Raw genomic sequence first — 14,883 nt, forward strand, 5'->3', positions numbered from 1 at the left:
GCGACCCGGTAGAAGTATCGCAGAGATGGTTGCAGGAGCGGGAGGCGAAGGTCGCGCGCCTGCGCGAGGAGTCGCTGCGCCGCGACCTGGCAGCACTGCGTCCCACCCCACGCATCACATCATTTGCGCAGGAGAAGGTTATCACCGAGCGGCACCGTGGTCAGAGCATCGAGGAGTATTTTATGGCGAAGGAGGAGGCAAGGCGCGAACGCATGTATTTGCTGGCGGAGCAGAGTGCTGGATTGAACAGTAGTTTCAGTGGATCCTCCGTGTCTTGCCGCAGCTCGCAGTTGCCAGACCGCCACCAGCAGCAACAACAACAGCAGATGTTTAAGCCTCACATCACGGAGTACGCAAAGCGGCTGCGACGACCGGGAAACGTTGTGGATCGTTTGCTGGTCGAGGGCTCGTGCAGAAGACGAGCAGAGCAGGGCGAGTCGTGCTCGTTTGCGCCACGCGTAGCCCCAGCATCGACGGAGATATCCAAAAACTTCTATACTGACCCCAATGTATTGGTCCACGAACGCTTGTACCGTAACAAGGTATCCAAGTCCAGCGAAATGCGGCGAAAACAACTCATCAGCGAGGCGGAAGGTGAACTGACAGGCATCCCCCGCATTAGCGAGACATCTCGCATTATTATGGAGCGCAAGCGGGCTGAAGAGACAGAGTTGCAACAGAGCCCGGCGGGGCGGCTTCATTACATTGGTGGCGTGGCGACCCAGAATGGCAAGGAGAAGCCCCAGTCTCGTGGAGCGAAGGAAAATAATGAGGAGGAGGGGTGTACATTCCAGCCACGCATCAATACAGTGTCAGAGAGGATGTGGCGGCGCCAGTTGCAGCTGTTGCAGGAGGACGGGTATGCGCGGACGGCCGCGGAGGCGAGGGAACTCCTCTGGCGTCGCTCACAAAAGCGCATGGAAACAGAGATACAACGGCGGCGTGAGTTGGAGGCCACAAAGGAGATGACGGAATGCACGTTTCGGCCCAGAGTGGGGCGCTCTCCAGAGCGCCACATTGAACGCGGGCTGTCGGTGTCGGAGCGTAACGAGCGGTGGCGGCAGCAACGCGAGCGTCGGCTGCGCCAAGTCAAGCAGGAGCTCGAGCGCACGCAGCTGTCTGAGTGCTCCTTTCACCCCACTGTCGACCCGCTGTTCCCGCTGCCCGTACAAGACGCGGCGCCGGTCTCCGGCTACGAGGCGCACGTCCTCCGACAGGAGAAGTCGCGCCGGCGCAAGCACGAGGCGGAGGAGTGGTGGCGGCCGAAGAAGCGGGTGGAAAACCGCAATGCGCTTGGCAAGGCGCTGAGCTCCTCTTCTCCACACCAGCGGTGGCAACAACAAGAAGAGAAAGAGCGGCAGTATTGGGACGGCTCCCGTTCGCTTTCCTCACCCCTCAGCCGTGAGGCATCCTCTTCGGATGTGGAATCGACGCAGTTTGTTGTGTATCAGGCCCCGTCGTGTGTCAGCTCAGTGCCACCGCGCTCCTCGTCGCTGACGCCGCAGCACAGCGGTGTCGGTGCGATGGTGCAGAGCGTCAAGCCAAGCCCCGTGGATTTTATCATTAATCACCACCGTGCGATTGTGGAGTCTGCGCGGCGGCGCTGACGTTTCTTTAGAAAAGGAAGAAAAAGAGGAAAAAGGAGATGGAGAAAAGAGAAAAAAAAGAATCTTTAGGTGCTGCACTCGTACACGCATATGCCCTCTCCCCCCCTTTTTTTTCTTTATCTCTCTCTCCCTCTCCCCTTCCTTGGTTGTTATTGTATTCATTTCTTACTGGGTGGTGGCTCCTCACCGTTCCCCATCCTCCGTCCTGAATCGTGTCCCGTCTCACCGCTCTGTGCGTCCCTCTTGCTGTCTGTGCATGTCGCCGAAGCACTCCGCTCTGTGTCTTTTTTGTTTCCTGGTATTGCGGCGCTCAAAACTCTCGTAGCGCGATCTGATCTGAACTGCAGCATTCCAGACTCTCGGCGCGCACACCGACACACGGCTCATGGAAAATATCCGCGTCGTGGTGCGTGTGCGCCCGTTCTTGTCCGCAGAGGGGCTGCATCAATGCGTGACGGTGAACGACACACAAATTATGGTCGGCGACGAGCGTCAATTTGCCTTTGACGAGGTCTTTGACATGGACGCGACATCGGCTAGAGTGAATGAATCCGTTGCGGCGCCGCTCGTGGAGGCGTACGTGAACGGCTACACCGCCTCCACCATCGCGTACGGGCAGACAGGCGCGGGGAAGACATACACTATGTCGCGCCTCTCGGCGGACGTCGCGCGTCGTGTGTACGCCGCACTGCGGGCGAGCCCCTCCGCCGAAGAGGGCGCGAGGCCGGAGCTCCGCTTCTCCGCCGTGGAGGTGTATAACGAGAACATCAGCGACCTCATCGGTACAGCGACCCCCTCTGCGTCGCAGTCGCTGCCGCTGCGTGAGGACGCGCGGTGTGGGGTGTACATTCAGGGCCTCTCGGAGATCGTCGTTGACGGTGAGGATGAGCTGCTCGCGTGGATCAAGAAGTCGACCGCCAACCGGCACACCGCCTCAACGCTGATTAACGAGACGAGCTCCCGCTCCCACTGCCTCCTCACGATGACACTCACGCACAATGGGACGGTGTCGCGCTTCGGCCTGGTGGATCTAGCGGGGAGCGAGCGTATCAAGAAGACCCACGGCCACCGCTTCACAACAGGGAACATCGACGACGTGGATGACGAGCGGCATGTGACGCTGGGCAGCGGCAGAAGCAGCACCTCCAATCTAAAGGGTGCTGGAGTGGCATCGCGGATGCGAGAAGGCATCAGCATCAACAGTGGCCTCCTCTCGCTTGGTAACGTAATTGTGGCCCTCTGTGAGCGGAAGGCACATGTTCCGTACCGCACGTCGAAACTGACACGCCTGCTGCAGCCAATGCTAAGTGGCAACTCCAAAACAACAATGATCGCCTGCGTCTCGCCAGATGCGTTGTCGTTTGAAGAGACACTGAACACACTCAAGTATGCTGATCGTGCCAAGTCAATCCGAACCACTCCATTTCAAGTGGCTGCAAGGTATTCAACAACAGAGGATGCGGAAAACACGATCCTTTGTCTCCGGCAGCAGCTTGAGGACGCACAGCGGCAGCTACAAGTGCAGCAAACCCTCTCCACGTTCAAGTTTCCCACAAGCAGAAGTTCGACCTGGGAGGAATTGGAGATGCAACTCGCAAGCGAGCGTAACTTAACGCGTCGACTTCAAGAAGACCTCTTTAATGCTGAGTACACTGCGATGGTGGTGGAGGAAAAGCGCAAGCAACTCGAGCAGCGTCTATTGGCCCTTGAAGCCAAGCAACAAGGTAGCACCGAGATGGAAGGAGCAAATGCTGCGAAGCCGTTGGTCGAGGTAGTTACTGAGGAGGAACAAGATGAGGCCTCGGCGAAGCAGTCGCTACTGCTTCAACTCGAGGCGGAGCGCGACGAATTGTGTGCACAAAAGAGGCAAAGCGAGGCTGACGCGGTGCGTTTGGCACAACTCGACGAAGCCGCACAGAAAGTGGAAAGTGGGAGTAGTAGTAGTGGTACTGGCGCTGGCGCTTGTGGTGAAAGTGGGGGGGTTGCTGATGATGCTTCGCTGCGGGAGAAAATCTCCCGCGAGATTGAGTCGAAGGAGGGCCTGATCCGGCAACTAGTACAGCAGAACGAGGAGGCTGCGCGGGCGTTGGAGCATTCCAAGCAGCAGCAGGCGGAGATGCTTGAGGTGAAGCGGCGCCTTGAAGAAGAGTTGGCGTGCGCCGAGGTCAAGTTGGAGGCGACGGAAATGGCGCGGCAGAACAAGGAGGAGGAGCGGCGCAAACTACAGGCGCACTACCAGCAGCGGCTGCGCAAAGCAGAGGAGGCGGCCGCTGAGTACCGAAGGAAAGTCCAGGAGGCGGCCTCGCTCGTCACCGCGAGTGGGGCAAACGCAGAGGTGATCAAGCACTTGCAGGCCCAGGTGTTGGAATTGAGCGAGGAACTTAACCGACAGCACTACGTCGTACGGGAGGGCCAGAAGCGTGTTCAGAAGATGGCGGCCTCACATTTGCAGGAGATGAGTCATCTCCAAAAACAAATGCGCGAGACTGAAGCGCAGGTGGCACGCTTGCATGTGCAGCTCCAAAAGAAGGAACGGGAAATTGCGCGCGTTAAGAGCGGCAACGCTAGCCGCCGCCATCCGGCGGCGCATCCCCCACAGCCTCCGGCGGAGCAGTCGATCACGCGGCAGGCGGATGCACAAGAGGAGATCGATGTAGAGTTATTGGCACTTGCCAGCTTGGAAAAGGAGCTCGACGGGCTCACGGCATATCAGGGTGAGCTGAAAAAGACGTTGACCGATACACAGGGGTGCACAGGGGGGATGCCAAGATGGAAGAAGGCAAAAAAAGGGTTTTCTATGCGACTTCGGCGCCTTGAGCAGGAGTTGCAGTCGGAGGGACTCGATGAGGCGCGCCGGTCGCAGTGTGTAAGGGAAAAGGTGAGTGTTGAAGAAAAATTGACTCGGCTGGAGACTCTTGAGCCAATCTTTGCGCGGGCGAAGAAGCAGCTGGCAGAGTTGGACGACACCATTGACAGCCTGCAGGAGGCGCGCAAATATCATCTGCGCCGGGCACGTCGCCTGCAAAAGGGGACAGTGACCTCTGTAGGGGGAAATGGCAGGGCCCTTGAGTTGCTGCGTCGAGAATTAGACAGCGGCGGAAGCAGCACTACCGGGGCGACCAAGCGACATGTTTGAGGTTGTGCGTGTGCAGTTAATACTAAACCAGTGTCTCTGTGTTTTTTTTTCTCGCTCTGTTTGGCTCTTAGTGGTTTTACTCGTTCTCCCGCGGCGTCATCCCAGTTGGTGTTTTTTCCTGAACTTGTTTTTTTTTTTTGTCCGTATAGGTGTGCGGTTTGTACTGATCCACCCTTCAGCGACGTTATACACCTCTGCTGTTTGTTATGAGCCTGAATGGAGAGTGAACATGGGCGAGACACCGCAGCTGACTTGTGTGCGTGCTGCAGTGTTGCACCTCCCTCTACACATCGCTTCCCCCACAACCACAACCAACACTGCCACTAATAAATAACAAAAGCGACTGACACATTCAGGAAGGGAAAGATAAGATTGCATGTCAAGCCCCGCGCAGCACAATCTCATTGATCGCATCGCGGCGTGGGACGCCGCCACGCCTCACGAGTCCCTCATTGCCGACTCCGTTGAGGACGCGTTTGAGTTGCTGGCACCGTCAGTGAACGGCCCGCTGGTGGCACGTCTCGTCCCGCTGCACGCCGACGCTGCTGCTGAGCACCTCTTAGTGGTCGATATTTGCCGCGACAGTGGCTGCATCACTTTGGGGCGCTCGAGGGAACTCGTGGTGGAGTGCCGCGTTGACGTGGCGCGGGTGTCGGGGCGCCACTGCGAGCTGCGCGTCGATCCTGTCACGCGACAGGTGACGATACGTGACCTCTCGACCAACGGCACGTACGTCAATGGAAAGCGACTCGAAAAGGGTGTGGAAGTCGAGTTGGAGTCCGGTGATCATGTCTTCCTCACGAAGCCGGGGGAGGCAGACACAGTGGGAGCCGCAGCCGCTGAGTATATGTTTCAGCGAGTCAGCAGTGCGACATCTGTCGGCAATATGGAAGAGGAGCTTACCTGCTCAGTATGCAAGTCTCTCTACCTTCGCCCGTGCAGCATGCTTCCGTGCATGCACGTGTTTTGCGCCGCCTGTATCAGCAAATGGCTGGCGGATGGAAACACGACGTGCTTTGAGTGCCGTGCCGAGGTAACAGAGGTGCGCCCCACGCACAAAATACAAAGCTGTGTGGAACAGCTGCTCAAGGCGAAGCCGCACTTGGGCCGCACCGCCGAGGAGCAGGCCGAGTGTGCGGCAGCTGACAGCATTCCGCCTACCGGCAGGAAGCTGCGAAAGCGGTTCCGTAATGATGATTACATCGACGAGGAATCCAGCGGTGGAAGTAACAACAGTTTCGCGCTGTCCGATGAGGAGGGCGTGCATGCACCTCCACAGTACAACAGGAGCGCGTACGGCCACCCGCGGCCCACCGGCCCGTGCAGACACTGCGAGACTGCTTCCGCCGTCGACAGCTACCGCTGCCCTGACGGTGGCCTGCATCAGGTGTGTTCGCAGTGTCGCCGCCTCTTTCCGCAGCGGCCACTGTGCCCTCGGCCGCAACGCTGCCAGCTCTGCAGCGTCCCGTACTGTAACTTGTACTATGAAGAAGAGGGGGGTTGTCACTCTAGCAACGATTGCGGCCTTATACACTTGCGTCGCTACCATGCACCCTCCTCGTTGCCTGAAAAAACGTTTGGTGGCAATAGTGTGGAGCAGAGCATCCTTTCCAACTATCTAACTGCTAGGGGCATTCAAGTTGAGGCGGTGTGGAAAGAGTGCATGGAAAAACTAGAATCGGGAGAGTGGATTCCAGACATAACCTGTGTTAGTGGACAACTAACAGTAGACTCTGCATTGTGCGAAAATTGTATGCAAACGGTCTTCGCATCGCTACTGTTCCACTACCGGCGGGCGGTGCCTAGTAGTGAACTTCCCGAGACTGTCAGGAACCGACCGAACTGCTGGTATGGCATAAACTGCCGCACTCAGTTCCACAAGATGCAACACGCGAATAACTACAGTCATGTGTGCTACCAAGAAAAGCGAAAAGAGTAAGTTTGGAAGGGAGACGTCTATTTCCCTCACCCCGCATCCACAACCAACAATCAGTCTTGCTTTTTTTGAAGAACGGAAAAGATACATGAATGCAATGGGGCTATATGCTGATGCTTGGGTCGTGTTCTAGTGCTGCCTCACATGTTATCTTTCTTGGGATGTCTGAGAGGGGTCTATAACTGCCTTTGCCGCTTCTCTCACTTCTCTCAGTGCACCTGGGGTCGAGGGAAACAAAAAAGTTTCGCCTAACATAAATGAGTGGCCATTTTTCTGGTAAAGAGGAAGCGGTGCGTCGCACAAGCTTGTCGTACCTTCTTTCGCCGTACCGTCCGCGAAGTGTGGGTGAGCAGAGGTTCCTGCAGCACGCCATATTTCGTGCCACGGCGGTGATTGGTTTCCTTTTTTACTTTATTTATTGCAATCCCGAATATAGCTACACATACTCTTACCTGCAGGAGAAGTATGGGTTGGGGAAAGGCAAGCCGGTGATACCGAAGCTCCTAGAGCTCAAAAAAACACCACCTGATGGGTAACAAAGAAAATACACAGACACTCAGCCTAACGTTCCGGTTAAGCACAGACAATCCCCTTTTTGGTTCGGTTAGGTTTTCCGTATCCTTTGCCTGCACGCGTGTTGCTTCTGGTGATTCCTTTTTTTGGTGTTATTGGCATGAGTGGTGCTCTCGTCCTCAATGATCTTCTTGGTCAGCTTCCTCCGCCACCTCAGTCTTTTCGGCCCCAGTGGGTGAGGGAGAGAGGAGCAGGGGGGGGGGAGGTTGGCAGACAAACCACGTAGTCCCACAGGCAGCATGTGTATCCTGGCCTTCGTGACGCAACTGTCAGAGCGGTTTCCGCTCGTGCTCATCAGCAACCGCGACGAGCTGCTCAGTCGCGCAACACACCCAGTTGCTGTAGACGCCAGAACGGGGCTCTTGTGGGCAGCCGACGGTGTGGCGGGTGGCTCGTGGCTGGGGCTTCACGTGGCGAGCGGACGTTTCGCGGTTGTGACGAACAGTGCGCGCTGCCCAACGGCCCCGCTTCGGCCGGCGGCGGGCGTCACGCCACCGGAATGGCGTGGGGCAATGCCGCTCACAGAGGTGGTGCGGCGGATGAGGGTGCACACCACGCCAGCGGCTGATGGCGGGACAAACGTGAGGCTGGAGTTTGTCCCCGACCTTTCCCGTGGGAACATCGTCCGTGATTTCTTGACAGAGGGAAGGCTGCCCGGTAGTGGCGCCGCATCATCATCATACGGAACGGCGCAGCTTTCAGCATCCCTTGCACCGCCGTACTATGACGGTTACAATTTGCTTACCGCAAAGAGCTTGTTCCACCCGAAGCAGTTGCAGCTAATGTACACAACAAATCGCTACGGCGCGGAGCACCAATACCCCACCGACCATGATGTCATACATTGTCTGCAGAATAGCTACATTGACAACTGGATGGAGCCCAAGTCGGCGCTGTTGCGGGAGCGATTCAAGGCTGCGTTGACCGAATTCATGCTTGCTGATGGGTCACCTTATGAAGCAGATTCTGTAGCGACATCCTTTGCCTCTTCTTGTCTCTGTGCCGAGCCAAAATTTGATTTGCTGCAAGAGCTTCAGGCAGGCAAGGCACCGGCGGAGAAACTATGTGAGTACCGGCAGGTGCTAGACGCCCCGATGCCGTACCATGGATATGATGGAGAATCGGAACTCGCGCAGCTCTACGGTGCTGGGCTGCGTTCGCCAGTGCATTTCCCTACGGATGGTTATGAGGAGCAGGTGAACTTCTTTCAGCGAAATATATTTTCGACAGGCCAGTCGTATGGCACACGTACTCAGACGGTAGTTGTGGTGGAGAAGTCATCCGGTGAAGGGGGACTTACAGTGCACTTCTCGCAGCGTGAGTGTGTCACAAGTAAAATAAACAAGCAGTGGAAACACTTCACTATTCGTGCGCCCCCGTAGCAGCCTGGAGATACAATTGAGGGCGAAAACATTCGTTTGTACATCGCCTTGATGACACTTCTTCTGCTGTTTCCGTTATTGTTTTTCATAGTTTTTGTGATGAGCATACTGACGCGCTTTTCGTTTATTATTATTATTATTATTATTATTGTGTTCCCTTTTCTCTCGTGTGGATGTCTCTGTGTATCTTTCAAGCTCGATTCCAGTGGAAAAAGGAAGGTAAGCAAGCCAAAAAAGGCAGCACTCATGTTCAGCCCACCGGTGTATCTCTCTATTGGTGATGAATACGAAAAGCAGCCCACAAAGCCGTCTGTAGCGGTAAAAGATGGTGTGAAGAGCTTCGTGGTGCCAATGAAGCGCTCTCCGCATATAACGGATGCAGTGTTTCAGAAGCCGTTTCTTTCCCTTGCAGTCGGTGATGAGTACGTCGCTGTCTCTCCAGGTGGCACCTTTCGGCAGACGGTGGACACACAAAAGGGCGGCGGCGTCGCGCCTGTCCCGTTCAAGCCGCCGAGTCGTCCGCACAAATCGAGTGGTAAGGGCACATACTACGGCACCTTCAGTGAGACCAACCCACCGAGACACGAGGCGGAGCTGCCGCTGATCCACGTAAAGAAGGCCAGTGGGGCCGACGACGGCAATAAAATTGAGCGGTCTAAGAAGAACTTGTACACCAACCCTGGCAAAAAGGGCACCTACGGCTACGTGGGCCTGACGATCGGCAAGGCGGGAGAAGTGCAATACATCGCTGATCCCATCGGCAATGCTGGCTCCACGCACATGAGTACTCCACGTGCACAACCCCCGTTTCGGGCTGCTGTGAAGACAGGGGGTTGTTTTGACGAAGGAACGCATGGGTTCAGCACGGTGTACGGCATTAGTAGGCCACTGCCGCCGAAGAAGCCGATGCTGCCGCGGCCGCCACTGGATGTCAAGCCTTGGCGCCCTGCGGGTGCGCTTGTAAAGGACATCACGAAGATGCCAGAGTACCAGGAGGACCCGTTCGACATGAAGGAGAAGCGGATACGCGAGGAACGACAAAAGGAGCAGGGCTACAAGCCGTGGCACCCGGTGGGCAACGACCCGTATCGCCACATCTACCACGCCCCTGTGCATTTTGACCCTCCGCCGGTGGAGTAGCCACAACGGAGGACTAACCAAGAGAGAGAGTCTCACGTGTTTCCGTTTCTCGCTTGATGGATTCCGCTGTTCACACTCCCTATTGATCTGCGAGAGAACGAATATATATATACATATATATATATATATATATATGTGTGTGTCTGAGAAAGTTGAATTCTTTTTTCGCTTGCCGTTGCTCACTCCGCCCCACACCGCGCTCACGAAATCGTGGGAGAGGGTGTGTGGTGTAATGTACATTGCTGGAGGTGAAGTGAAAAGAGGTGCAGAATCCATGAACAAAGACATCCGATGTAGAACATCAACTGTGTGCGTGTGTACTTGGTTGTTCCCGTCTTTTTCTCGTACACAAGGCACGGAGAATGGCAATGAGTGAAGGCTTTTGGAGGAACATGATGTTTTTTTTTTTTTTGCTCCTCTCATTTTCTTTATTGTCCCTTCTTATATATTGATTCTGTGGAGCGCAACGGCTTGTAGGTTTCGCATATTAGGGAGATGCCGTTCAGCAAGGCGTGGCGAACTGCGGTGTACCCCGATTTCCGGGAGCAGGGTGCGTACATCAACTACAAGGCCACGAAGGACATCCTTCACCGGATGAAGGAGGACATCGCAAACCCGACCACGCCCGATGAGCTGTACGATTCGCTACTGGAACAAAAGTGCCGAGTGTATAATTGGTGTAAAAAGAAGGTGGAAGAGCTTCGGATGGTTGCGGAAGCCCTCATGGCAGCCTCCGACTACCTCACAGAAGACGACATGCCAACCAACCTCAGCATGGTGCTCAACACGCTGGGCAGTGGCAACGTAAAGTACCTGCCACCTGGTGAGGCGCGTGTGGTGGCAGACGCCGTAATGCACGAATTGCTCCGCTTTGTCGAGTGTCGTAACTTGAACACGGACACTATTGAGCACATTATTGGTCGTATGTATCGTTATGCAGTCCTGGGTCCCACAGGGGATCGCTGGAATAATATCAACACGGAATATGACTATTATGCGCTTTCCATTGACGAGATCCTTTTCCTCCTTTCGAAGGTGTACGATCGCGTGTTGGAGACGGAAAATACACGGAGCGTTAAGCGGTCTGGTATTCCAGCCGGTACTGTTGGCTCGCAGGTCTTTGATCGCCGGTCAGTGAAGTACTGGGTGCACATGCAGGACTTGCCCTTTGTGATTGCACGGATCATTCCGCACCTGCCGCTCAGCACATTCAAGGATACGTACAAGATCAGCAAGGAGCGAAACCTCCCCTTCACGCTCGGCTCGCCCGTCAGCAGCGTTTACTTGGACAACGACAAGTTTCTCCTCTACCACAGGCGACTTGAGCGTTTGGAAGGGGCAACACTTATTCGTATGCGTTGGTACGGTGACCCGTTTGAGTCGGATTGGAATCAATTGGGTCCCAATGACGCTGTCTTTATGGAGATTAAGGTTCACCACGAGGCGTGGAGTGGTGAGCGAAGCAATAAGCGGCGTTTCGCCTTAAAGGAAAAGGAAGTTGACCGATATGTGCATGGAGACTTGAGCCTTAAGCCTGCGTTGGAAAAATTGCGGACGAAGAATGCCTCAGAGGCGGAGTTGCAGAAATTTATGTCACTTTCAACGGAGATCCTCACGAAGATCCATGCCTACGACCTTAAGCCCGTACTTCGCACGCAGTGTTGTCGTGCTGCATTCCAGCGGGGGAATGATCAATCTATACGCATCAGCATCGACACAGATCTGCGCATGTCGGCTGAAGATTTTGGTCTAGGTCATCACTGGCGTTACACCGGCCTTGACTCCCCAGTGTCGCACTTTCCGTACGCTGTGGTGGAAGTAAAGCTCCAGTGTGCCGAAAATGAACGTATCGCACCCTGGATTGAAGAGCTGATGAGCTGCCGTTACATGGAGAGTCTCCCGAAGTTTAGCAAATACGCGCACGGCATTGCCTCGCTGTACGGTCACACACCTTTTATTGAGATGGTCCCGTACTGGATGCACCAGCTCGACATTGACATTCGTGCCTCCACGAAGCCGGAGCAGAATCAGTGGGACCCCACCGTCGGCATCGCCTCCGGCTGCTGGGAGCGAACTACCGACCGCGCCATCTTTGGCGTCGGACACGCGCAGACGCAAACAGTCGGTGCATCCGAGGCACGCTTCCTCCCCCGCACCGACTATACACGCATCTACCAGAGGGTGTTGGACGGCATTCTTAAGGGAGGTGCCGCCATGGATGTAGAAACCCAGTCATCGGGCAACATTGGGCGGCAAGAGCTTATCCCTGTTGTTCAGTACGACGTGAATCGGCGGCACAACGCCTACACCGCCTTCCACCTCTACCCATATGCGGAGCACGGCGTGGAGTCACTCTGCTTCACACCTGCGGGTGGTAAAAACGCGGCAGCGGAGGTGTTCTCGGGTCTTATTCCGTGGCAGACAGGTAAGCGAATTCGCGTGCCGCAGAAGTACGACCCAAAGACGCTGCTCACATCGGAGCGATACATGGTGAAGTGGGCAGAACAGGCGACACGGGTAGGACTTGCCGGCCTTGCGGTGATTCGTTTCGGCAAAAGTATGAGCCTTCCGAACAATATTGTACAGCTGCCATCGTTTTGGAGAGCGAACTTCCATGTTATTTTGGGTACATCGATGGTGGTCGTCGCCCTGTTCATCTTGGCGTACGCGTACATCGTGTTCAAAGCACGCGCGCGGCGTGTGTACGCACGGAAGAAGATTCGATATGACGACAAGGGCGGGCCGACTGCCCTGACACTTATTCTGGTAGCTGTGATCTGCATTACAGCGCTAACGCATGTTATGGTTCGCTACGGCCCGATGCTTACCGCTAGTGAGGCCTTCTGAGGACGGGGGAGGGTATCTAGAGTGAGATATCACCTCCCCCGGATCTCTCTTTCTCTCTCTCTGTCTGTCTGTCTGTGTGTCTGTCTGTCTGTGTGTGTGTGTGTGTGTCGAGGCGATTATTTTTCTTGTATGTGAATCTCCGAAATGCTTCTGTTTTCGTGTAGGGGAAACGCGGTGAAGGCTAGCAATTGTATAAACAAAAAGAAACGAAAAAGGAAAGAAGAAAATGCGGCCATGTGCTATACATTCTCCATTAGGTGGGTATGGTGATGGCTTGCAGCTGCACGTTTGATTAAGAAGAGACCTCCACCTGTTTTGTTTTTTTTGCTGCCATTGTTGCTGATGTGATTTTTTTTTGTGTGTCGAATTCATGAACTCGTGAAGGGACATGTATGCACTGCATTTTGTTTTCTTTCTTTCGGTCCTTATTTCTCTCTGTGCACGTGCGTTGCTCCAGCACAAAGCAAGCACGTGGAAATAGGTAGGCGGCGCCCCCGCACTGGAAGAGTTGCTCTTAGTTGTTACGGAAGGAAGCCATCACAAGAAGAGGAGAGTATTTGGGGGGGGGTTTTCTTTCACTCTTCAATGCTACGCTTCAGTTGGTGCCGCCTCTGCAGCAGCACGGCCACTGTTGCGTCCTCGATGGCGCCCGATGTGGTCGCCGCGGCGAAGGCGCAATCGACGCATCTGGACGATTTGTCACCGCGGAGGATCGCCGCCATTTTGGACAGCTACGTTGTCGGGCAGGCGGAGGGGAAGCGGGCTGTCGCTATCTCCCTCCGCAACCGCTGGCGCCGTCGCCAGATAAAGGACGAGGGTCTGCGGCAGGATATTCTGCCAAAGAACATCCTCCTCGTCGGGCCCACTGGCGTCGGTAAGACAGAGATCTCGCGGCGCATGGCGAAACTCACCGATGCGCCGTTTGTGAAGGTGGAGGCAACGAAGTACACCGAGGTGGGCTTCAAAGGGAAGGACGTTGAGTCTATCATTGAGGATTTGTACACCAACGCCAAGACAAAGGCGAAGCGCCGGTTGGAGCTGGAGCGAGAGCAGGAGGCGCTGGCAATGGCACTCGACGTTGTGTTCAACGGTTGGGTCCTGCGCCGCCGCGCCACAGGTGCTTACGGCAACAGCAGCAGCAGCAGCAACAGTGATGATGACGACGTGCGCGGTCCGTTGAGCGATGTCACGTTTGAGGAGTTCAAGGAGCGGTACAAGACTGACTATAAGGACGACCTTGTGGTGATTGAGGTGACCCAGCAGCCAATGAACACGAAGCCTAGCATCGGTCCTGGTGGCGTCGACATGACGTCGGTCGGTGCGCTCTTTGTCTTCGGCTCTGAGCCGCGGCGAGTGAAGTCACGCGTGACAAAACGCGTCGAGGAGGCGGTCCCACTGGCACTGCAGGAAGCGCTGGACCGTCTCGTGGACGAGGCGCAGATCAACGCGCTAGCCCGCACCTTGGCAGAGCAGGACGGTGTCGTTTTCGTTGACGAGATTGACAAGGTGGTGACGGAGCCGTCAAGCCCGAACGCGGATGTCAGTTCCACCGGTGTGCAGCAGGACCTGCTGCCGCTCATTGAGGGCTCCAATGTGACCATGAAAGACGGGAGCCAGATCAACACAGACAACATACTCTTTATCTGCTCAGGCGCTTTCCACACAGCCAAAACATCGGACATGATTGCAGAGCTGCAGGGCCGTCTTCCCGTGCGTGTAGAGCTGCATGCGTTGAAGGAGGAGGATATTCGACGCATCCTCTGTGAGCCCAAGTTCAATCTTCTTCTCCAGCAGAAGGCCTTGATGAAGGCAGAGAATGTGGATGTAGAATTCACAGAGGATGCTATCGATGAGTTAGCGCGCGTCACGACACGTGTGAACGCGAATGGACAGAACATTGGGGCGCGGCGGTTGCACACTATTATTGAGCGCGTGATGGACGAATATAGCTTTGATTGCCAGAAGTATGAAGGAACGAAGGTTATAATAGACGCCAAAGTAGTGGAGAATGCCACTGATGAACTACAGAAGAACATCAACCTTGCCAAGTATCTGCTCTGAGAGTCTGTGTCGGGAGAGAGAATGGGGCGAGAAGGAAAATGAGAGTGTAAGCAGATGTGCGTGTGGAGAGAAGTGCAATTGAATGCGCACGAGTGTGGAGAGTTGCACCTAGATCTCTGCTTTTTATGTTCTATTCATCCCTCTGTAGTTTACTGTGGTTCGCAACGCATAAAAAAGTCACAGATATTGTGGAGCCCGAAT

General features: G+C 55.3%; 7 protein-coding genes across 7 annotated transcripts; all 7 read left to right on the top strand.

Moving 5' to 3' along the window:
* Positions 1–182: 182 nt before the first annotated feature.
* On the top strand, positions 183–1,607 carry DQ04_01321000 (hypothetical protein; the record flags this gene model as incomplete). Its single annotated transcript, XM_009310554.1, has 1 exon — positions 183–1,607. The coding sequence occupies one exon, from the start codon at positions 183–185 to the stop codon at positions 1,605–1,607; it is 1,425 nt and encodes a 474-aa protein (XP_009308829.1).
* A 385-nt stretch (positions 1,608–1,992) lies between these two features.
* On the top strand, positions 1,993–4,743 carry DQ04_01321010 (kinesin; the record flags this gene model as incomplete). Its single annotated transcript, XM_009310555.1, has 1 exon — positions 1,993–4,743. One exon carries the CDS (start codon positions 1,993–1,995, stop codon positions 4,741–4,743), a length of 2,751 nt encoding a protein of 916 aa, XP_009308830.1.
* A 376-nt stretch (positions 4,744–5,119) lies between these two features.
* Positions 5,120–6,682, top strand: DQ04_01321020 (zinc finger family protein; the record flags this gene model as incomplete). The annotated part of the gene is made up of 1 exon (XM_009310556.1): positions 5,120–6,682. One exon carries the CDS (start codon positions 5,120–5,122, stop codon positions 6,680–6,682), a length of 1,563 nt encoding a protein of 520 aa, XP_009308831.1.
* Positions 6,683–7,491: 809 nt separating this feature from the next.
* On the top strand, positions 7,492–8,634 carry DQ04_01321030 (hypothetical protein; the record flags this gene model as incomplete). Its single annotated transcript, XM_009310557.1, has 1 exon — positions 7,492–8,634. One exon carries the CDS (start codon positions 7,492–7,494, stop codon positions 8,632–8,634), a length of 1,143 nt encoding a protein of 380 aa, XP_009308832.1.
* Positions 8,635–8,880: 246 nt separating this feature from the next.
* Positions 8,881–9,774, top strand: DQ04_01321040 (hypothetical protein; the record flags this gene model as incomplete). Its single annotated transcript, XM_009310558.1, has 1 exon — positions 8,881–9,774. The coding sequence occupies one exon, from the start codon at positions 8,881–8,883 to the stop codon at positions 9,772–9,774; it is 894 nt and encodes a 297-aa protein (XP_009308833.1).
* A 495-nt stretch (positions 9,775–10,269) lies between these two features.
* On the top strand, positions 10,270–12,621 carry DQ04_01321050 (polyphosphate synthetase Protein; the record flags this gene model as incomplete). Its single annotated transcript, XM_009310559.1, has 1 exon — positions 10,270–12,621. One exon carries the CDS (start codon positions 10,270–10,272, stop codon positions 12,619–12,621), a length of 2,352 nt encoding a protein of 783 aa, XP_009308834.1.
* A 585-nt stretch (positions 12,622–13,206) lies between these two features.
* Positions 13,207–14,682, top strand: DQ04_01321060 (heat shock protein HslVU ATPase subunit; the record flags this gene model as incomplete). Its single annotated transcript, XM_009310560.1, has 1 exon — positions 13,207–14,682. One exon carries the CDS (start codon positions 13,207–13,209, stop codon positions 14,680–14,682), a length of 1,476 nt encoding a protein of 491 aa, XP_009308835.1.
* Between the last annotated feature and the right edge of the window lie 201 nt (positions 14,683–14,883).

This window comes from Trypanosoma grayi (assembly GCF_000691245.1).
Source record: "Trypanosoma grayi strain ANR4 Tgr_132_V1, whole genome shotgun sequence".
NCBI classification, from domain to species: Eukaryota; Euglenozoa; class Kinetoplastea; order Trypanosomatida; family Trypanosomatidae; genus Trypanosoma; species Trypanosoma grayi.